The sequence below is a fragment of the Sciurus vulgaris genome (genome assembly GCF_902686455.1).
Source record: "Sciurus vulgaris genome assembly, chromosome: 2".
In the NCBI taxonomy this organism is placed as follows: domain Eukaryota; kingdom Metazoa; phylum Chordata; class Mammalia; order Rodentia; family Sciuridae; genus Sciurus; species Sciurus vulgaris.
In genome coordinates, this window is record NC_136462.1 from 114,264,899 (window position 1) to 114,289,957 (window position 25,059).

General features: G+C 39.2%; 1 protein-coding gene and 1 pseudogene across 3 annotated transcripts in view; both read right to left on the reverse strand.

The window, feature by feature from the left end:
- AAGAB (alpha and gamma adaptin binding protein) overlaps positions 1-25,059 on the reverse strand; it is a 66,908-nt gene that overhangs the window by 24,605 nt on the left and 17,244 nt on the right. For both annotated transcript variants that reach the window (XM_079129595.1, XM_079129594.1), the window contains exon 5: positions 23,265-23,348. In XM_079129595.1, coding sequence (XP_078985721.1) covers positions 23,265-23,348 — 84 coding nt within the window. The remainder of the gene's footprint in view (positions 1-23,264; positions 23,349-25,059) is intronic.
- LOC306653700 (leucine zipper transcription factor-like protein 1) lies at positions 17,716-23,043 on the reverse strand (annotated as a pseudogene). The gene is made up of 3 exons: positions 23,012-23,043; positions 21,666-21,717; positions 17,716-19,170 (listed from the first exon to the last, which is right to left on the reverse strand). The product of its transcript is annotated as a leucine zipper transcription factor-like protein 1 (transcript).

Sequence of the window (25,059 nt, forward strand, 5' to 3'; positions counted from 1 at the left end):
ACTGGGAATTGAACTCAGGGGCACTCAACCACTGAGCCACATTCACAGCCCTATTTTGTATTTTATTTAGAGACCGGGTCTCACTGAGTTCCTTAGCACCTCACTTTTGCTGAGGCTGGCTTTGAACTCTCGATCCTCCTGCCTCAGACTCCTGAGGCACTGGGATTACAGGTGTGCACCACGGCGCCTGGCCAACGTAATGTTTTTAAGTGCAGAATGTGCAATGCTTAACAACTGCCTTCTACACACAAACATATCAATATACATCCTTTTACAAAGGATTTATTATTCTCTCTCACAAAATAAACTATAACTCAGAGAGATCAAGTAACTTGTCCAAAGTCACAAAGTTGGACCCAGAACTTCAGATCTATAACTCTTTGATTCTAAATCCTATATTCTCTTCATTAAGCCCAGACTCTTGGTAAAAAGTAGAGTTGAGATGTGTACAATGTCTTTCTTATACGAATATGAGGCATGACACAAATTTGGGTCAAATGCAAGATTTTTTTTTTTCATATTCAGTTCTCTTCAGTCAGTCGTCTTTCATGTCCCTGGCTTAGACTGATTTTCACAGAACTAAGCTAAATGACTCAGGACTGATGATTAATATGCCACTTCAGTGCCACTCACTAACTGTTCCCAGCTACCAGTTCTATAACTCCTAGAGGCACTGGTCACATAAAATTCACAATGGACAGGTGGTTAGCTCCCAATATCCCTTCACTGTGGCTTGAGTACATGCAGACTAGGGTTTCTCAATCTTAGCACTATAGACACTTGAGCCTGAGGACTCTGGTGTGTCAGGGGATCTTGCCCATCCCTATTTCTACCTAGCCAGCCAGGCCAGCATCCCTGGTCTTAACCCACTGGGTACTTTTAGCACTGCCAAATGTCCCCTGGGGTCAAAATTACCTTCAGTTGAAAATCACTAATATAAATCTACTAATCAGGACAGGAAATTTTTGGCCAAAACCCTCAGGGTTTAAGTTACTACTTGAAAAAAATATATATTTTGTTTGTTTGTTTATCGTACAGGGATTGACCCCAGGGGCACTTAGCCACTAAGCCACATCGCCAGCCCTTTTTACTTTTCTATTTTGAGACAGGGTCTCATCAAGTTGCTTAGGGCCTTGCTAAGTTGCTGGGGCTGGCTTTGAATTTGTGATCCTCCCACCTCAGCCTCCTGAGGAGCTGGGATTATAGTCATGCACCACTGTGCCAGGCTTTGAAAATATTTTTCATCCAAAAAAAAAGAGAGAGAGAGAGAGAAAGAGAGAGAGAGAATCAAGCATTTAAAAGATTGAATTTTCCCTTCCTGTCAGCATCAAAAATATCTTCCCCCTGCTCTAGGAAGCTTCCACACACAACTTGGCCCATGATTACCTTTACCCAGGTGCCATTTACTTTTGTAAATGGCAATCAGGCAGTCCTCTGCAGAACACGCTAGTATAAATGCCTGTCTTGAGCTTATTGCTATCCTCAACTGTGTCAGTTACTCCGAGTAGATATGGACAATAGCTAATGTCTTTTACACTCCACAGCTCTCAGCCCAGTGCTAAGGATGCAAGGGGAGACGCTGAACTATCCACTGACCCCAAGAAATGGCCACATACAGGCTGCAAGCACTAGCTACTTAGGAAAGTTTTTACATCTAAATATGTTACTAAGTGTTAAGAATTTACATGACTATACCTCAAAATCTCTTACATTACTTGTTAGATATTTTCTGTGTTCACATTCTAGCTTTTCTTTAAAATAACAATTATTTGGCATCATCTTAAGAAGGTCAAATTTTTTCCATATTATAAGTTTTCTATACATCTTCTTCTTTTCCACACAAAATAGTTTCCTTTCATCATGAACATGTTCTTTTCCACTGTATGGTTTAGATATGAGGTGTCATCCAAAAGCTCACGTGTGAGACAATGCAAGAAGGTTCAGAGGAGAAATGACTGGGTTGTGAAAGTCTTAACCCATCAGTGAATTAATCCCCTAATAGGGATTAACTGAATGGTAACTGAAGTGGTAGGGTGTGGTTGGAGGAGGTGGGAATTGGGGGTGTGGCTAGGGGTATATGTTTTGTATGGAGAGTGACATCTTTCTCTGCTTTCTGGTCATCATGTGAGCTACTTCCCTCTGCCACACTCTTCTGCCAAGATATTCAGCCTCACCTAGAGCCACTGCAGAATGCAGCTGACTGTATATGGACTGGGATCTCTGAAACCATGAGCCCTTAATTAAACTTTTCCTCCTCTATAATTGTTCTGGTAGAGTCTTTTAGTCAGAGCAGCAAAAAGATGACTAAAACATCCATCCATGAGATAAACATGACCAAAGTTACTATAACCATAACTAAGATTTCCATTTACATAGAGAAGTTATATCTATTTTGAATGATAATCTTAAACCACACCAAACTAACTAGGTTAAAAATTCTTTTAGAAAGTATTCCATTAGAAATGATGTTACTACTATCTGGAAAATAAACCTACACTTTTCTATTGCATATCATTGTTGCTTGGCAAATTGAAATGAAAAAAAAATTTTAAACTGAACCCAGGGGCCCTTTTACCACTGACCTACATTAACAGCCCCCTTTGTTTTTTATTTTGAGACAGGGTCTTACTAAGTTGCTGAGGCTGGCTTCAAACTTGAGATCCTCCTGTCTTAGCCTCCTGAGTCGCTGGGATTACAGGTATGTATAACCATATCCAGTGAAATGAAGTGTCTTTTCAAATGACAAAACAATTTAAAAGAACAATTAATTTACTTGCACTCAACTATTGCTTGAAAAGGCAAAACTTTGAAAAAAACGGCACACATTTAGGGAAACAGGCCACAGCTGTATATCTGGTTCCACCCTTGGTTTAGATTCAGAAAGGTGAATCTCCACTCTCCTTAGGACATCTGGGATGCCTGCTCACAAGTCAAGAACTACCTCTGCCAATACTTGAACAGATAATGAACATAACCAGCAAGAAATGAGATTATGTTTTTCTCTTCTTCCTTATTATAAACAATACATTCACTGCAGAAATTTAGAAAACAGAGAAGAGTACAAAGAAGAAAATTAAATCGCCAAAGGCACTAATTAATACTTTAGTAAATGTCTTCCTAGTCTTTGTTTTCTATGCACATACACACTCAAATTGGGAATAAACTGAACTAAACATCAGAACGAATGCTGTCACTTCTGAAGCTGTCAAGGAAAGTTTTACACTAATTCCAATAATCATCCTATCTGCAGAACCTAAAGTGCACTCCTGAAAACCCTCAAAAGAATGTTTAGAATCAAGTAAAAAAAAATCATTCAGAATTGAGCATGGGAAACAAAAGCTATGAAACAAGACTTTACCATGAAGAAAAAGATGGCACCTGTGTGGTTCATAACTAGCTGTAAACCTAACTCCAAAGGAGAGTACTGGAACTGCTTCTGCATGGTGGCAGCAGAAGCACAGCACCTGAAGAGATTTCCCATAGCTCATTTTATAGATAATGTTGAAGGTGATATTTTAAACAGTCTCACCAGTACACTCACACATTATTTCCTAATTTCTCTAATTTATCACAATTATTTCTTCCTCTTTTTCCCTTAGACACAATCTCTTCACCAAGTATGTCTTCTACACACACACACACACACACACACACACACACACACACACACAAAGTGAAATCAACACCTATCTTATTTATCTTATTTTGACCACAACATTCACAAGTGACATCAAGTATTCAAATTGTTTCTTTAGTTCCACAATGTTAGGTACTGAATTAACACTCAGCTCACTCTGACTCAAGGAGCTGTTTCTTAGAATGTCTACACTGTCCTGAGCCGGGCATAGAGGCACACTCCTGTAATCCCAGCAGCTTGGGAGGCTGAGGCAGGAGGATCATGAGTTCAAAAGCAGCCTCAGCAAAAGCGAGGTGCTAAGCAACTCAATGAGACCCTGTCTGTAAATAAAATACTAAGGGGCTGAGTGCCCGAATTCAATCCCTGGTACCCCCACTCTCCGCAAAAAAAAAAAAAAAAAAAAATGTCTACATTGTCCTGGAGTTCTACATATCCTAGAGGTTACAAAGCTGGGGTCCAAAAATGTGAAGCCAGGTGGCCAAGATCAAACACACAAAGACAGACCTGACTACAGCCCTCTTCATTAACTATTCTTCTCACTAATTTGATGTTTCATTTTCTGTAATACTGGATTCAAATTTTTATTCAATCATTTTTCACTTTCTTAAGAAAAAAGGGCATTAGCCATCTATTTTCTCAGGCACTGGCCCAGGTACAGATGAGTCACAGATAGACCTTGTGTTTTTGGCACTCATTTTTACCCCTGTTCTGGACATCAGTGGCAAATGATTCCTGGAACTGGAATCCAGGACTTCCACCATGGAATCCTATTACCAAGCACATGTAGGGGACACGAATTATAGATGATCAATTCTTCACATTTATTATGGTAAAGCAGAAAGCTCCCATATGAAAGAATTGTTTTTAGTATTGAAATTCCACTTAATCCTTACCCCACTGCACTACTGCATTAAATTATAATAGTCTAAACTCTAAGGCCTTTGAAATCCAATCTCTATATTATTGCTTACCACTGGAGGATCAAAGTCACAACTTTGTAACATTTGTTTAGTCTACTTCCTCTTTTGATTAGAAAAAGGGTCATAACATTTCTCATCCTTGCCCTTTGCACTCCGTGGTGGTATTCAGCAAAGACCCACCAGATACCCAAGAGCTACTAGTGCAAACTAAACCCACTCAGCACTCGTCAGTGCTCAGGAGAAAAACCAGGGACAGGAGCCTTGGGTAACATTAAGCCGGCACTTTATTAAACAAGACCGTTGTATACTACTACTTTTCTCAATGAACAAAACAAAAACAACTGACCAGGCTTCCATTAATCATCTTCTTTTGCTTGTTTTAAAACCAGCTGTTATTTTTAGATGCCTCACAAGTTCAAGGCACTGCCTTCAGCATAATATCTATATCATCTAATGACAACAAAATATTTTGCAACAGGTTTTTTGGAAAGAAAAGACAATCTCACTGGAACCCAAAGTGGGAGTGGGGGGTGTGAGGGACCAGGGAGAGGTAGCGAACTTTTAAAGGTAGCTCAACCGTTTTCATTATAGCTCCCTCAGAAGCTTTTTAGACATTTATTTTCTAAGTTTGATATACTTTCTCATTGAAATATTACTACCATAGATATACCATATATATGTTTATGTACAGCTAATACTTTGTACATAAAAAAGTAAGATTTCTCTTGCCCCTCAAGAACTGATCAGTTTATCCCTCTGGGGCCTTTAAACAACAGAGGGAAGGGAGAAAGAGTGGGGAGGGAAGGGGAAGAAGAGGTACTGGGGACTGAATCAGAACAAGAGATATTCCATGCAAAAATTTTATAATTATGTCAAAATGGATTCTACTGTCATGTATAACTAAAAAGATCCAATAATTTTTAAAAAGGCAGCTGGGCACTGTGGTGCACACCTATAATCCCAGCAGCTTGTGAGGCTAATACAGGAGAATTGTGAGTTCAAAGCCAGCCTCAGCAACAGCAGGGCGCTAAGCAACTCAGTGAGACTCTGTCTCTAAATAAAATACAAAATAGGACTGGGGATGTGGCTCAGTGGTTGAGTGCCCCTGAGTTCAATCCCTTGTACCTCCCCCACAAAAAAAAAAAAAAAAAACCACCTGCTTCTAGAAGTACTTTTTAAAAAGGTACTGAGCTATCTGTTACTTAAAGCATTCAACCGGAAAGGGTAGTGATCATCCTACAAGAATGCCAAGAGTCATTCCCATACTGAATGAAATGAAACAGCTCACAAGTTCCTAACAGTTTTCTATGCAGTGCAGTTAGAGATGGCACATCCTACCCACCAATTGAAAATAGTGCTTAATAGTTAAGTACTTCTTAATGGGAAACAGGCAAATCAACATCTTCAGAGGAGGTATGTAACGTGATATGTATCTCCCTATGTCCAATAGGTCTCAGTTAAGAATTACAATTAAATTACTCCTATAATCTCAGCTAAATATAAAAACCTACTGATATTCTCAAACAGATTGTCTTTATTTGAAGACAAGTATCTAGATACCTTCCTATGTCATCTCACAGATCCTCCAGCCATTCCCTATGTATTCAGTTTTAGCTACTCCTGTCTTAATTCTTGGACACTTCAATATACACAGGGGATCCTTCTAGAAATCTGGAAGTTCACTGAATTCCTGCTTCACCAAGGCTGTCCTCTACCTTAGTAAGCCATGTATTCCTATGGTCATAAACATGGACTTATTATTACCAGTAACTTCAATCCCTCCATCATCTCAATTTCCTACATTATCATTCCAGCTCCCTCCCTCCCTCCCTTCCTATCATGCCTCAACCCAACTACCAGAACCTAAAAACTATCACCCTGTCACTGATCCATTCCCCACTGATATCCTCTCTCCTCTTCGCCCAGATCCAATCTCATAGTCAACCATTATAATTAATTAATTAATCTCTCACATACACAACTAAATTCCTTGCTTCTCTCTTGTTGTGATACACTTACTTGGTAAAAGCACAAGTATTCCAAGCCTGTGGCCATGAAGCTTAAGGAAGCTAAGGAATGAGCACATGCATGTGCACGTGCACACACACACACACACACACACACATACACACACACACTGCCTGAACCCACTGCAAATTTATAACCCTAAATTTTGAGTGGGTCCCTTAAAGCTCCCTTAACTCTCCTACAAGACTATTTGACATTTCCCCCTCCCCTCAAATCCCAGAGCTTCCACCCCTTGCCCTCTCAGTTGATAACCTGGCTTCCTACTTCACTGAGAATACAGAAGCACTCAGAAGAAACGTGACGGGAACCCAAAGACTCCCAAGCCACAGCTGCGCAGCCACATTTGTACCCATGCACTCCCTCTTCTGCCTCTTTCAGATTGGCTTTCTTCTTCCTTCTCCCAGAGCCAGCCCCTCCACTTGTACACTAGAGCCTGTCCCCTCTACCCACTAAAGGGCATCTCTCCAGCAAATCTCCTCTTCTACCTCATCAGCTTTTCACTCCCTGCTGAGTCTTTCCCATCAGCTTACCAACATGCTGCTCTTGTTCTTAACAAAACAAAAACAAAAACAAAAACAAAACCACCAAAAACGTCTGGACCATACTTTTCTGACCTGCTCCCACCTACTTCCTTGCTTCTCTTCCCTGCAAAAATGTTTAAGAATGCATTATAATAGCTGTGATTTCTATCCTCTTTCTTAAAACTATTTCACTGGAACTGCTCCTCAAGGTCACTGATGACCTCCACATTACTATATCCAAAGTCAACTCTCAGTTCATCTTACTTGACCTATTAGCAACATCTGGCAGAGCCTACCACTCCTTCCACCTTCAAACACTCTTCACTTTTGCCTCTAGAGCTCCACACTTGGTTTTCCTTCCGCACGGTTCACTCTTCTCAGTCTCCTCTGCAGGTTCCTTTTCTCCTGTCTGCTTATGTTGGGATACTCCTGGGCTGAGTCCTTGGATCTCTTCACCTACCACACTTACTCGCTTGGCAATCTCACCCAAGTTCAAGGTTTTAAATGCCACATATTATCTCTCTTTCCAAACTCTACATCTATCCAACTGGCTACCTGACATCTCCTCTAGCTACTCCAGTAGCCATCTCAAACATAGTATGTTCCAAACTGAAATACTGATACGCCATCCCACCCCTTTAAGATTTTTTCCTTTACAGTTTCCTCATTTCAGTTGATGGCAACCAATCCTTCATATTGCTCAGGCCCAAATCCTAGAGGCAATTTATCTAATTAAAGCTAACCCAGCTTTCAAAATGCCAAATGTACTCCCATGGAATAAGTAGATTCCTACAAGTTAGAACTGGATGACTATCATTTGTGTCAGTGGTTCTCAACCATGGCTACATACTTGAATCCCTGAGACACTATTAAAAAATACCGTAGCTGCCCCTCCCTTCTAATATAAATGGTCTGGATGAGACCCAGACAGTACAGGTTTTAAAAGCTTTCCAAATGATTTGAGTATGCAGCCAGGGTTGGAAACCCCTGATGAAAACCCTCAGTTTATAGATTAAAAATAAAATCCAGAGAGTATGAGATCTGCCCACAGTCACACAGCTGGGCAATGCTAGGATGGAAACTGTCATTTAACTCTTTGGAGAAATAGCAGTATGGGAGAAACCTACTTACAATATAATAATTTATAAATTCTGTGGTAGTTAAGTGCATAAAGTTCAAAATCATAAAGGTTGAAGTTCAAATCAGGGCTCTAAGAGTTATTTAAAACACCTCTGATCTCAGGTTTCATCCTATACCAATTAATTCATAATTTCTAGAATTGGGATAGGCAGTGAGTCTTAAAGCTCCCCAGGCAATTCCAATGTGCAAACAAGTTCGAGAGTTGATGAGCTATGTGGTCTTGGTGTAATAACTTGGTGTCTTTGATCCTAGCTCATACTGGATTTTGTGAGGATTAAACAGGATCACAGGCATACATATGCTATTAGCATAATTACTGACACCACCTCTTCTGTTACTGCCATTACCATAATTAGTGGTATTCTTTCTTTTTTGATATAATTCACATATAAAAATTACATTTTAATGTGATTTAGTGGTGGTTCAGTATATTCACAAAATTGTGCAACAATTATCATTTAATTCCAGAACATTTTTATCACCCAATTAAAATATCTCACATCTTTAGTAACCTCTCCTACCAGCTCCTGGCAACCACTAATCTACTTTCTGGCTCTATGAATTTAAATATTCTGGATATGTCATATAAACGCAATCATACAACATGTGCCCTTTTGTGTGTTGCTTTTCACACTTAGCATAATGGTTTTGAGGTTTGGCCATGCTGTAACACATTTCTGCTTCATTTTTTGTAATCATATAACATTCCATTGTATGGATATGCCACATTTTATTTTCAGCAGTTGTTTGCACTTTTTTGGACTTTTTTTGATACTGTTATGAGCTTCTGAACACACATTTTTGTATGGACATGTTTTTAGTTCTCTTGGGTATACCCAAGAGTAGAATCACTCTATCGTATTTTATCCTTAGCTTTTTGAACAACTACTACTTTTCCAAAGTGGCTGCAGTATCACTTTACACTCCTACCAGCAATGTGTAACTTCTCTCCCTTCTAACACTCTCACCATCTCTTCTTGATACTCACCATCCTGGTGGATGTGAAGTGACATTGCATTACAGGTATGATTTGCATTTCCTTGATGATTAAGAATGTTAAGTATCTTTTCATGTGCTTACTAGCCATTTGTAATCTGGAGAAATATCTACTCAAATTCTTTGTAATTTTTTTAACTGGGTTGTCTTTTTATTATTTTTATAATTTATTTATTTATATAATTATTTATACTATATTTATTATTATTTTTATTGCCTTTGTATTATTGAGTTATAAGAGTTCCTTATATTTCCAGACACTAGATCTTCTCCAGATAGTGGTTGAGCACTCTTAATCTGGAAATCTAAAACCCAAAATGCTCCCAAATCCAAAAATTCTTGAGTGCTGACATGATGCCAGAAGTACAAATTCCGTGCTTGATCTCATGGGATAGGCTGCAGTCAAAACACAGGTCCACTAAAAATATTGTGTAAAATTACCTGCAAGCTATGTGTATAAGAATTATGTTGAGATATAAATGATTTTCATGTCTAGAACTTAGGTCCCATCCCCCAAATATCCTGTTATATATATACCAATATGTCAAAATACAAAACAATCCAAAATCCAAAATATCTCTGGTTCTAAACATTTCAATGGATACTCAACCTGTACAGGTTTTACATTTTCTCCTATTTTGAGGATTATCTTTCACTTTCCTGATAATATCTACCATGTTTTGGATATGGTTTGATTGTGTTCCCCAAAGGTTTGTGTGTTGGAAACCTGGTCCCCAGTATGGCTGTGTGAAATGTGGAATCTTTAAGAGGTGGTACCTAGAGAAAGGTAATTAGGTCACAGGGGCGCAACTCTCACGAATGGATTAATGGTGTCATTCAGGAGTAAGTTAGAACTTGTGGGACTAGATTAGTTCCCTCAAAAATAAGCTGTTAAAAAACAAGTTTGGTGCCAGGTGTGGTGGCACATGCCTATAATCCCAGCAGCTCTGGAGGCTGAAGCAGGAAAATTTCAAGTTCGAGACCAGCCTCAGCAAATCAGCAAGGTCCTCAGCAATTTATCAAGACTATCTCAAAATAAAAAATAAAAAGGGGAACTCGGACAACTGGGAACATCGTAAAGGAGGCCACTTGGCACAGCGCTGGGACTCGGAGCAACCACTGGGGCTCCGGCGGCTGCCCAGGGGAAGAGTGGCGAGGAGAGCTGTGTGGACTCAGGACACCGGGGCCCGCCCTGAGGAGGAGGAGGAGGAGCATGGCCACTTGGATTCGGAGTGACTGCACCAGAGCTACAGGCAGTTGCCAGAGGAGAAGCCGCGCGGCGAGCTGTTTGGACTCAGAACGACGCTTCTGAACCCCGGGGCCTGCCCTGAGGACGAGGAGGAGGAAGAGGAGCGCGGCCGCTTGGATTCGGGTGACTACACCAGAGCTACAGGCGGTTGCCAGAGGAGGGGCTGCGTGGCGAGCTGTTTGGACTCAGACCACTTCTGAACCCCGGGGCCTGCCCAGAGGAGTAGGAGGAGGAGGAGGAGGAGCGCGGCGGGTCCTTTGGACTCGCAGTGACTGCATTAGCGCTCCAGGCGGCTGCTCAGAGGAGAAGGCGAGTGGTGAGTTGTTTGGACTTAAAGTGACAGCTCCTGAACACAGGGGGGCTGCCTGGAGGAGAAGCGTGGTGGGACGCTTGGTCTTGAGTGGCCGCACCAGAGCTCCGGGCGGTTGCCCAGAGGACCTGTGCTGCGGGTCACGTGGACTCAGAGCCACTGCTCCTGAACACCCCGGGGGTTATCTGGAGAAGGAGGAGGAACGGGGAGGGTCACTTCGACTCGGAGTGATTGATTGCCCACGGCTACGGGTGGTTGGTGGAGGTGGAGGCACGCAGTGAGTTTCTTGGACTCCTAGTGACCGCACCGGAATACTGGGCGGCTGTCTGGAGGAAGAGGCGTGTGGTGGGTCTCTGGGATTCAGAGCGATTGTACAGGGCCCCAGGTGGCTGCTCAGAGGAGGGGCCGCATAGCCAGGCGATTAGGTGCAGAGCAGGGTCCCAGGATCTACGAGGCTTCTTGGTGGAAGAGCCGCACAGAGACGGGCTAAGGGCGGAGCGAAGGTTCCAGGCCTGCGGGCAGATTCTCTGAGGAAGGGCAGCCTAAGGAGAGTCATCTGCAAAGGGTGAGGCTCCCAGGCCCAGGAGGTAGGGCCGGGCCCCTGGGAACTTTGCAGAGGAAGGCAGCCCAGCCCAGGTGGTAGCTGTAAATTGAGGGGAACCTCTAGGAGGGAACTGACCAGCGAGACCTCCCCACCGGGTGAGTCTTCCCTGCTGGGTGAGGTTTTCCCACAAGGATGGTAAAACCAGAGACTCAGGCCCAAACAGGCCTTGCCTCAGCCCACAGCCTAGGTCCCCTTTGGATGACCATTGGTTAACAAGTGGAGGCACCTCTGCCCACTAGCAGGGATTATACCCCACCTGAAGGCCACCACTCCTAGAGAGGCAGCTTCCTTGTGGAGCACCGCATTATCAACTTCCTCCAAGACTTCAGCCTACTGAAGGCTAAGGGGGGATATATATAGAAATCTTCAGGGACATTGTAAGTCAATAGAGGAAATCTGCAATATCTCAGCGGTCCTCTGATACCTGAACAACATGAGAAAACAAGGAAAGAAAATGCTGCAAACAAATCTAGATGTTACATCAATAAAACCCAGTGACAGCATGGCAGAAGAAATGACAGAAAAGGAGTTCAGAATGTACATAATTAAAATGATCAGAGAAGCAAACGATGAGATGAAAGAGCAAATGCACGCACTGAATGATGAGATGAAAGAGCAAATGCAAGCATTGATTGATCGCACCAATCGACAGTTAAAAGAGCAAATACAGGAAGCAAAAGATCATTTCAATAAAGAGTTAGAGATATTGAAAACAAACCAAACAGAAATCCTTGACATGAAGGAAACAATAAACCAAATTAAGAACTCCATAGAAAGCATATCCAATAGGATAGAACACCTGGAAGACAGAACCTCAGACATTGAAGACAAAATATTTAACCTTGAAAACAAAGTTGAACAAACAGAGAAGATGGTAAGAAATCATGAACAGAATCTACAAGAACTATGGGATATCATGAAAAGGCCAAATTTAAGAATTATTGGGATTGAGGAAGGCTTAGAGAAACAAGCCAAAGGAATGAACAACCTATTCAATGAAATAATATCAGAAAATTTCCCAAATCTGAAGAATGAAATGGAAAATCAAGTTCAAGAGGCTTATAGGACTCCAAATACACAAAATTACAAAAGACCCACACCAAGGCACATTATAATGAAAATACCGAACATACAAAATAAAGACAGAATTTTAAAGGCTGTGAGAGAAAAGAACCAAATTACATTCAGGGGGAAACCAATACGGATATCAGCAGATTTTTCAATCCAGACCCTAAAAGCTAGAAGGGCCTGGAACAACATTTTTCAAGCCCTGAAAGAAAATGGATGCCAACCAAGAATCTTATACCCAGCAAAACTTACCTTCAAATTTGATGATGAAATAAAATCCTTCCATGATAAACAAAAGCTAAAAGAATTTACAAAAAGAAAGCCAGCATTACAGAACATTCTCAGCAAAATATTCCATGAGGAAGAGATGAAAAACAAAGAAGCAAATCAGCAAAGGGAGGAATTATCCTAAAGGAATTGTCAAATAAAGGAGGAAACAAGTTGTGTCAAACAAATAAATAAATAAAATTTAAAAAATGAACCAAATGACCGGGAAACCAAATCATATCTCTATAATAACCCTGAATGTTAATGGCCTGAATTCATCAATCAAAAGACATAGACTGGCAGATTGGATTAAAAAGAAAGATCCAACAATATGTTGCCTGCAAAAGACTCACCTCATAGAAAAAGATACCCATAGACTAAAGGTGAAAGGATGGGGAAAAACATACCATGCACATGGACTCAGCAAAAAAGCTGGAGTATCCATCCTCATTTCCGATAATGTGGACTTCAAGCCAAAGTTAGTCAGAAGGGATAAAGAAGGTCATTTCATACTGCTTAAGGGAAGCATAAATCAGCAAGATATAACAATCATAAACATCTATGCCCCAAACAGTGGCTCATCCATGTATGTCAAACAAATCCTTCTCAATTTCAGAAACCAAATAGACCATAACACAATAATACTAGGTGATTTTAACACGCCTCTCTCACCACTGGACAGATCTTCCAGACAAAAATTGAACAAAGAAACCATAGATCTCAATAACACAATCAATAATTTAGACCTAACGGACATTTATAGAATATACCATCCAACCAAGAGCGAATACACTTTCTTCTCAGCAGCACATGGATCCTTCTCTAAAATAGACCATATATTATGCCACAAAGCTAATGTTAGCAAACACAAGAAGATAGAGACACTACCATGTATTCTATCAGATCATAATGGATTGAAGTTAGAAATAAATGAAAGAGTAAAACACAGAAACTATTCCAACATCTGGAGATTAAACAATATGCTATTATATGATGAATGGATAACAGAAGATATTAGGAAGGAAATTGAAAAATTCTTAGAGGTAAATGAGAACAAAGAAACGTCATATCAAAATCTCTGGGACACTATGAAAGCAGTACTTAGAGGGAAATTTATTTCATGGAGCGCATTTAATAAAAGAAGTAAAACTCAACAAATAAACGACCTAACACTACAGCTCAAAGCCCTAGAAAAAGAAGAACAGAACAGCACCAAAAGTAGTAGAAGACAGGAAATAGTTAAACTCAGAGCTGAAATCAATGAAATTGAAACAAAAGAAACAATACAAAAAATTGACAAAATAAATAGTTGGTTCTTCGAAAAAATAAACAAAATTGATAAACCTTTAGCCACACTAACAAAGAGAAGACGAGAGAAAACCCAAATCACTAAAATTTGGAATGAACAAGGAAATATCACAACAGACAGGATTGAAATACAAAACATAATTAGAAGCTATTTTGAAAATCTATACTCCAACAAAATAGAAAATTTTGAAGGCATCAACAGGTTTCTAGAGACATATGAATTGCCTAAACTGAACAAGGAGGACATAAACAATTTAAATAGACCAATTTCAAGTACTGAAATAGAAGAAGTCATCAAAAGCCTACCAACAAAGAAAAGTCCGGGACCAGATGGATTCTCAGCCGAGTTCTACAAAACCTTTAGAGAAGAGCTCATTCCAATACTTCTCAAAGTATTCCATAAAATAGAAGAGGAGGGAACCCTCCCAAACTCATTCTATGAAGCCAATATCACCCTGATACCTAAACCAGACAGAGACTCATCAAGGAAAGAAAATTTCAGACCAATATCCTTAATGAACATCGATGCAAAAATTCTCAACAAAATTTTAGCAAATCGCATACAAAAACATATTAAAAAGATAGTGCACCATGATCAAGTTGGTTTCATCCTAGGGATGCAAGGTTGGTTCAACATCAGGAAATCAATAAACATAATTCACCATATTAATAGACTTAAAGTCAAGAATCACATGATTATTTCAATAGATGCAGAAAAAGCATTTGATAAAATACAGCATCCCTTCATGCTCAAAACACTAGAAAAAATAGGGATACTGGGAACATTCCTTAACATTGTAAAGGCCATTTATGCTAAGCCAATGGCTAATATCATTCTAAATGGTGAAAAACTGAAAGCATTCCCCCTAAAAACTGGAACAAGGCAGGGATGCCCTCTTTCACCACTTCTATTCAACATCGTTCTTGAGACTCTGGCCAGAGCAATTAGACAAACCAAAGAGATTAAAGGGCTACAAATTGGGAAAGAAGAACTCAAACTATCCCTGTTCGCTGATGACATGATTATATATTTAGAGGAACCTGGAAATTCCACCAGAAAACTCTTAGAACTCATAAGTGAATTCAGTAAAGTAGCAGGTTACAAGATCAATGCCCATAAATCCAACGCATTTTTATACATAAGTGATGAATCTTCAGAAAGAGAAATTAGGAAAACTACCCCATTCACAATAGCATCGAAAAAAATAAAATACTTGGGAATCAATCTCACAAAAGAGGTGAAAGACCTCTACAATGAGAACTATACAACACTAAAGAAAGAAATAAAAGAACACCTTAGAAGATGGAAAGATCTTCCATGTTCTTGGATAGGAAGAATTAATATTGTCAAAATGGCCATACTACCTAAAGTGCTATACAAATTCAATGCAATTCCAATTAAAATCCCAATGATGTACCTTACAGAAATAGAGCAAGCAATTATGAAATTCATCTGGAAGAATAAGAAACCCAGAATAGCTAAAGCAATACTTAGCAGGAAGAGTGAAACAGGGGGTACTGCAAAACCAGATCTTCAACTCTACTACAAAGCAATAGTAACAAAAACGGCATGGTATTGGTACCAAAATAGAAAGGTAGATCAATGGTATAGAATAGAGGACACGGACACAAACCCAAATAAATACAATTTTCTCATACTAGACAAAGGTGCCAAAAATATGCAATGGAGAAAAGATAGCCTCTTCAACAAATGGTGCTGGGAGAATTGGAAATCCATATGCAACAGAATGAAACTAAACCCATATCTCTTACCATGCACGAAACTAAACTCAAAATGGATTAAGGACCTCGGAATCAGACCAGAGACCCTGCAGATTATAGAAGAAAAAGTAGGTCCAAATCTTCACCTTGTTGGTCTAGGATCAGACTTCCTTAACAGGACTCCCATAGCACAAGAAATAAAAGCAAGAATCAATAACTGGGATAGATTCAAACTAAATAGCTTTCTCTCAGCAAAGGAAACTATCAGCAATGCGAAGAGAGAGCCTACAGAGTGGAAGAATATCTTTGCCACTCATACTTCAGATAGAGTACTAATTTCCAGAATATATAAAGAACTCAAAAAACTCTACACCAAGAATACAAATAACCCAATCAACAAATGGGCTAAGGAAATGAACAGACACTTCACAGAAGAAGATCTACAAGCAATCAACAGATTTATGAAAAAATGTTCAACATGTTTAGTAATAAGAGAAATGCAAATCAAAACCACCCTAAGATTCCATCTCACCCCAATTAGAATGGCGATTATCAAGAATACGAGCAACAACAGGTGTTGGCGAGGATGTGGGGAGAAAGGTACACTCATACATTGCTGGTGGGGCTGCAAATTAGTGCAGCCACTCTGGAAAGCAGTGTGGAGATTCCTTAGAAAACTTGGAATGGACCCTCCATTTGACCCAGCTATCCCACTCCTTGGCCTATACCCAAAGGACTTAAAATCAGCATACTACAGAGATACAGCCACATCAATGTTCATAGCTGCTCAATTCACAATAGCCAGACTGTGGAACCAACCTAGATGCCCTTCAATTGATGAGTGGATAAAGAAACTGTGGTATATATATACAATGGAATATTACTCAGCCATAAAGAATGATAAAATTATGGCATTTGCAGGCAAATGGATGAAATTGGAGAATATCATGCTAAGTGAGATAAGCCAATCTCAAAAAGCCAAAGGACGAATGATATCGCTAATAAGTGGAGGATGACACATAATGGGGGGGAGGGAAGGGTTAGTGTTAGGGTTAGAGTTAGGGTTAGGGAGGGGGGCAAGTATGGAGGAAGGAAGTACTGTATAGAGGGTAAAGAGGGGTGGGAGGGGTGGGGGGAAGGGAAAAAATAACAGAATGAATCAAACAACATTACTCTATGTAAATTTATGATTACACAAATGGTATGCCTTTACGCCATGTACAAACAGAGAAATAACATGTATCCCATTTGTTTACAATAAAAAAAAAAAAAAAAAGGACTAGGGATGTGGCTCAGTGGTTAAGTACTCCTGGGTTTAATCCCCAATACCTAAATAAATAAATAAATGCATACATAAAAACAAGTTTGGAGTCAGGTGTTGTGGTGGACACCTGTAATCCCAGAAATTTAGGAGGCTGACCCAGGAGGAGGATTCAAAGTTCCAGGCCAGCCTGGGCAACTTGGTGAGACCTTGTCTCAAAATCAAATTAAATTAAATTAAATTTAAAAAGGATAGAGATCTAGCTCAGTAGTAAAGTACCCCTGAATTCAATCCCCAGCCAAATGTTAGGGGAATAGAGGTAGAACTCTTGCCTAGCATGTGCAAGGCCCTGGGTTAGATATTTGACACTAAAAAAAAAAAAAAAAGGTCAGCTTTCTTGACTCTCCCTTCCTATCTTGCCATGTGAACTTTCTCTTTATCTCTTGTACACATTCCTGTCATAATGCCATCCACCATGTTTTCATGTGGCCATAATCCCCTTACCAGAGGTAGAACAGACGATGCTGCCCTATCTTGGACTTCAACCCTCCAAACTATAAGTTCTTTTCTGTATAAAGTACAAAAGTTTTTAATTTTGATAACATCAAATTTACCTATTTTGTCTTTGGTCATTTGTGTATTAGCTTTTTTTTTTAAATAAAAGTAAGGTTTATTTGTAATAACTAATAACTATTATTTATTTTACCTTTGGGGAATGCACAACTAAACACATAGTTAGCTTCTTTAATTCATTAAAAAGATATAGTCTTTATGCTAATGCAAAAGGCTAAGACTCTTCCTCCCACTCAAAAAATCTCTTCCTCCTGCAAGGGTTTCCCACTGTATTGAACTAAGCCCTGGAGCGCCTGGCAGAGGTGCAGGGGCAGTCGGCCAGAGCCATGACATTTCTTCTTCTCCACTGGACAACTGGAAATAGGGATTCTAGTTCAAAATATCAGAAGCAAAGTCTAAATATTAGAAAAATAGGGAGCGGAGATATGGTGAAATGCTTCAAGATCCATGCCTGAGGAGGGAGGCAGTTGTCTAGTCCATGTTGTGGCAGTTTCCAGAAATCTTCCGTTTTTAATCTTCAGACTCATACTCTGCCAGTCTTTTCCTCAGGTCTTTGATTTAGTCATTCTTTTTGGTGAGAATCTCTTTCATGTTTCGATAAGCAGCCGTTTGTTGAAATTTCTTCTCTAATCCTTTTCAGCCATGCTCAGCTGCTCCTGGACCCTGAGTAGGTCGTGGTTGGCTGTTGCAAGGTTCTCCTCCAGGGACTTCTGGTTTTCCGTCTTGTCATTAAGTGTCTTCTGAAACTCACTCTTTAAAGCAGCAACTGTATTTTTCAAGTCACTCAAGTCTTGGGCCTTTATAAAATCCTTTTGATTTCCTTGATCAAGCTGTAAATCTTGGAGTGCTTGTTCTAGTGTTGACTTCTCATCCACTGCATTTGTAGCCTGTATTTTAATGGTCTTCAGCCTTGACTTCAATTTCTCATTCTTTTCTTGAAGTCTTAAAATTTCCTTGTTTAGGAGTTCTGTTGTGCCACTTTCATTAAGTGGAACAAATTTTGGCTTTGTAATATCTACAATATTACAAATATCTACGATATTACAAATATTATTTATTTGAAGATGTAAATTCTGCTTTTTCAAATTCTGCAACTTGTTCTAATAATTCTCTGTTTTCAAGCTCGGAGATGTCTGTCTGTAGCTTAAGGTACCACTTCTCAGCCTGTGAAAACAGCTGCCGCAGAAGTAGCACATTGGTGTAGGCAGTGTTGATAAGCTCTGACTCCACCTCGCCATGCACCACAGCTTGCAACCGGCTCAGAACTTCAGACACTTTATCCACAGTGAAGGTCTCCTCCACCAGACTGCTCTCCTTGAGGTCTTGGAAGCAGGAATCTACAGTTTTGAGTCTCAAGCCTCTTTTTGAATGAGCACAACGAATGTAATTAATAACTTCATTTTGGTGGTGCTCATTTAGGCCCAACTCTGCTATGGCGGCAGGCAGGGTCAGGAGCCTAAAGAAGTTAGAGAGGTGAGGCAGAGATTTGCCAAGCCCAAGATCACCAAGATTCGCAGGACCCCAGAAGATGGGAGGTAAAACAGGTTGTTTAGAAGCCTGTGGCTGCTAATCTGTGTATTAGCTTTTAAGGAAGAAATTAAAGGCAAAAAGTTATGAAGATATCCTATAACTAGATAAGATGTTCAAACTTTTAATAAGCCAAACTAGCTCAGAAGACTTGGGTTGGCCATCAGTTTAAACCATGAATTCCCATTTAGGTAACATATCTACTTTATCTTGGTGAAGAGTAGGAAGGAAACTAAGTTTGTAATTAACTCGAGTTTCAGAATAAGTATTCTATCTTGAATGCCAAGAGTTCAAGGAACTCTGATCAGATTTGTATGTTTTCAGTGATACTTGTTATAGCATCTAAATTTTCAGTCTTTATTAGAACTGAAATATTTTTCATCATTTAAAATAAAATTTGGGGCTAGGGATATAGCTCAGTTGGTAGGGTGCTTGCCTTGCAAGCACAAGGCCCTGGGTTCAATCCCCAGCACCGACAAAAAAAAAAAAAAAAAAAAAAAATAGAATACACATAAAATTTTAAAAATTTTAAACTAATAATTTTAAGCAACTGTGCAAATTTAAAGATCAGCATGATCTTAGCGTCTCTTAAGTATTAAGAGACATTACATAATCCCAAATAATGAAATTGGGATTACATGTGATATTCCTGAAGAATCAATTGTGAATAATTTTTCTAACCAAACAAAATTAATGTCCTTAAAAAGTTATCCAATACTTCTAATATCTTTCTTTATTATATCAAACAATTTTTTATTTTAAAAACCTTTTCAGTTTTAAAAGCTTTTTGAGGGCTGGGGATATTGCTCAGTTGGTAGGGTGCTTGCCTTGCATGCACAAGGCCCTCGGTTCAATCACCAGTACAACACACACACACACACACAAAAGCTTGAGTGGTTGCACATCAATATGAATATAGCTAATGTCACTGAGCAGCACACATGTAAACACAATTTTTGAAAAAGAGAAAGAGAAAAAGGAGAAGAGAAGATGGAGACCTCCAAGACAAATAAACTAGTCTTGAGTACCTGCTGGCAGGAAACATCCTGACATTCAGAAAAGCCTGCCAAGGAAGGCACATTTTACTGGGCACTCAGAGAGACACCAGAAAAGCAAGATTCTGCAAAGAGCACAGGAAGTAGGTTACCCCAGAAGGGTAATGTGGCCCATCACATAGTCATATAGCACTTTGTCCCTAAAGATTGATGTGGGGTTATACAAGAATAGCCTTCTTACTTCTTAAACCTGGGTTGCATTCAAATATAATTTTATTTCCATATTTGGGGCTCCTCCTAGAGAGAAGTTAGTTTCCTTCATACCTCATAGGCTAAGGGTTCTCTTAAATATGGAATTAGGTTAATGACAATATTTTGGTTTTTGTTTAACAATAAACCAATGTCCCAGTATTGTACAGAGAAAAGACGAAAGCAAGGATACTTCAGGGCGAGGAACCATGAAAACCCCAAGATGTGCCTCTTTGCTTTAAAGTTCTTCTAATATTACTTTAGCATCTAAAACAAGTAGAATGGCATTTTTTTAGAAAACAGCTTTGCTCATATACCTCCGAAGTAATAAAGCATGTTCAGTGCAGTTTCTAAATTTACAGATTCCCAAGACCCCCAAGAATACCCAAATCCATGGATGCTCAAGTTCTTTATATAAAATAGCACAGAATTTGCATATGACCTACACACATCTTCCCATGTTCTTTAAATCATCTCTAGATTACTTAGAATAACTAGTGAAATGTATTAAATATATATAAATAGTTCTCATACTGTATTGCTCAAGGAATAATGACAAAAATGTATACATATTCACTACAAATGCATTTTTTTTTTCAAAAATTTTCAATCTGTGATTGGCTGAATCCAAGGAAGCAGAACCCACAAATATTGAGGGCCGACTGTACAGTCACAAACAAAAACCACAAGGCACTACTTCTTTAATATATGAACTCAGGGGTCAGATTTTTCAAAAAAAAACAACTGACACCAAATAAGCTTTCCTGAAACTAGTTCTATAAATATAACAAGCACCACTGAATATAATTTTATTCTAAATTGATCCAGTTTATGTACCATATCTAAAACTTGTTTTTATAGTGTAGATAGTCTAGAGCAATGCCTCACCAGGGTAAATGCTCAACAGGGACTTGCTGAATGAATAAGGAGTAAGTCTTTGGAAACAGGGATGATATCACAAGCTAAAATCTCCTATTCCTTCCAGATCTACTAGGATTTGACTTTGATTGTTATGGCAATAAAATTCAACCTAATATCTTTGCAATTCAATTTAAGAGACATATCAGATTCTCCTTAAAAAAGGGGAAGGAGGAGGAAGAGAGAGTGAAGAACAGGAAGGAGTACCTCATTATGCCAGGAGGAGCTTCTCCAACAATGACAAGCATTAGATTAGACAATATAAGAGCGCTAAACTCACGCTATCTACCAAAAGCTGAGATGAAATATTTGATATCTACAAAACTGATCACCCACTTGACCCTTTGTCTCAGGAAGATGGAGTAAGCTCACTCCCTTTTGTAGTGTTTCATCTAAGACTGCAAACTTATTGAGCAGCCAAGAGCTGCACAAGAGAAAAACATTCTGCAGGCAGCAACTCCTCAGGACAATGTCATGGATTGAACTGTATCTTCCCAAAATTCATATGTTGAAGTCCTAACCTCTGGTACCTCAGAATCTGACCTTATTTAGACACAGGATGAATTCTGAAGTAACCATTCAAAATGGCATCATACTGCAGTAGGGTGGAACCCTAACTCAATATGATCATTGGCCTCACAGAAGGGACACTGACACACAGAACACAGACAGTACACCCCAAGAAGACTGGAGTTTGCTGTCACAAGCCAAGGAACTAAGAGCATGGCTTTTCTGACACCTTGATTTTGGATTTTAGACCTCTAAAACTGTGAGGCAATCAGCAATCAATTCCTATTTTGGGGGGGGTCAGGGGGCAGTGGTGCTACTATGGATTGAACATAGAGACACTTTACCCCTGAGCTATATCCCCAACACTTTTTTCCTTATGTTTTATTTTGAGACAGGTTCTCACTAAGTTGCTGAAGCTGGACTCGAACTTGCAAGCCTCCTGTCTCAGTCTCCTAAGTAGCTGGGATTACAGGTATGCTACTGTGCCTGGATAAATTCCTGTTGTTCTAAGCCATGCTGTTTGTGGTACTTGTTATTGCAGTCCCAGCAAACTAATGCAGACTATAAAAGTTATTATGGGTCAACGAGACTACTCCCTTCAGACTACATTTCAGATCTGGCCTTCCATGCCATGGCCATGGCCACATCACCAAAGGCCCCAACATTTCACCTGTGAACTGCTGCCACAGCTCTGGTCTCCCTAACTTCAGACTCTACTTCTACATCCTTCAGCTGCCAAACCACCTGCACATCACTGTAACATTAACCTTTCAAAGATGCCAATCTTGTGTGATTCCCTTATTAAAAAATCGTCAGTGACTCACCATTTCCTATAGGAAAAAGTTCAAATTCTCTTGTCTAGCATTCAGGCCTCTAAGTTAACTCAAATTGTTAGGTGAGATTCTCATGACCCTAGAATGTACAACCATTATTCTTGAGGCCTTGCTTCCTCCTGGGCTGGTCATTCTTCCCTCTTACCAGCTCAAACCTTGACTATATAGTGAAGACTACTGTCAGGAGCCACATTGTCCTAAAGCTCTCTATATCCACATCTAACCCAAAAGCCACATCTCTGAGTATGCACTACTGCCTGCATCAGTCATTCTGCACTCACCGCAGACTGCCCTGCATGTTACCTAGCATTTGAGAAGTGCACACAGGAATCCCACAGGTGGACTAGGAGTTCAAGCACAGACTCTGAGTCTTACGGTTTTAGGTAGTTCTTAAAGCCAAAGACCATGCTAGGCTTATTTTAGGTAACCTCTAAATTCTAACTGAAATAACAATTAAACATATGTTTTAAACCCTCAGAAATGCTACATTTGGCTTTTCCTTCAACTTGGATTTGAGAAGTGGAACAAATATAAAGATTTCATATAATCCTAGTTACTCCACATGTATCCAAATAATTTAAAACTTATAACAAATGGAGGGGATTACTTTCAGACTCAAGTTACTTACCATTCTTCATCACTACATTGGACCAGACATTGGCATTCAAGGCTTGGACAATTCGTTTTACTCCTGTAGATTCAGGAAAGTCATCTAATCAGGGGAAAAAAAAAACATATATTTATACACACACTTATATGTACCTTCATATACATTCATGTATGTCTAGATATCTAAGTCATATTTTCAATAATTATGGCATAATTATCTTGCTTATTTAGTTGTTTACTCACACCTAACTTGTATAATAGGAAAAGAAATATAGCAAATACAGAACTCAAGAGTTCCTGATAGGGATATTCTACAAACTAAAATAATTAAACAAACAAAATGATATAACAGTTAACTACTAAAGTCATCCTCATTGCCTCACCAAGGTAATCAACTCATATTCTTCAAAGGATATGTTTCCATAATCCTGAAAGAGTACTACAGATATTAATCTCAGTTATCTACACAGAAAGAGTTTCCTGAAGGCAGAATGGAACATTCAGTACACTATAACACACTGCAAATGCTCCATCTTCCACTGAGGACTAGAGTAATAAACATTATCTCTATCTATAGAATATCAAGAGAAAATGATCAAGAGAAAAGAATTTAATGTAAAAGTGAATTTACTATAACCCTAGGTGTAAGAGACAGGCAATGGGTTACTTAAAAAAATTAATTAATTTTAATTAATTTTAATTAAGTATTAGTACTATTTGCTTCTAGAATTTGGTGGATCCCACTTCAAATAACAAGGCCTTGATCCCAGTTAGCATACCAATAATACAGTGTTATTCTGAGCTACAAATTAAGTCTCACTGTGTACAAAAGACAAAGAGATCATTCAGATATTGAAGATTGTAAGACTGAACATGGAAAGTAATAGCAGAAACAGTTTTCACATGGTTGAGAGGGAAAAAGAGTCTGTAGAACACAGTTGAAACATGACTTGCCTCTCTGGCCTGGTGCTGGGAAGTTTAACAGGAAGAGTACAGAATTACAAGTCAGAAGATCCAAATTTGAGCCCCAATTCTATCACTTACTATCTGATCAAGGACTAATCATATATATAATTCCTAAAAAATGTAGAGATGCTGCCACCCTTCGCACATCTTTTCTAGAGGAAAGATGAACTGGAACTGACGATTCATGGGTATAACTTTCTTCCCCAGACCAGAAACTCCTTGAGGGCAGGAACCGGTCTTATTGACATTATGCCCACCGTACCAAACAATGCCTGAAAGAAAGCAGGCACTCAGCAAGTGCCATAGGGGCTGATGAACCGTTTAAAGAATACCAACCTAATCTAACAGAAGTACAGTAAGATTAAACTGAAAATATTCTGCAAAGATGATTTTATTGTTATTAATGTTCAGATGAAGACATAAGAGGCATGTTTATTCTAACTATGAATGACTCAATTCTTAAAAAAATACTTTAATCCAGAAAACAAAAATAAAGAGCTAGAACCAAGAAGATGAAATTTAATACAAACAAGCAAAAAAATCTCATATGAATATTTGAGTCATACATGCAAATAAAGGGTACAGGAATGAGGTATGGGAACAGTTTATATCTTACAATTCTAGGAAGGTTTTTATTACCTTACCTAAAGATGACGTGTCTAAAAATTTACCTTAAGATTAAGCTAAATTAATACAAGAACATTGTTCAGACAAAGGGCAAGGAGAACAACAGTGGTATAAGGAGCAGAGATTCCAAAATGATAACAAATATTAACACACAACAATAGGAAGACAATTCTAGTGCCAGAAATAAAGGATGACATACATGCTCACATACGTGAAGCTGG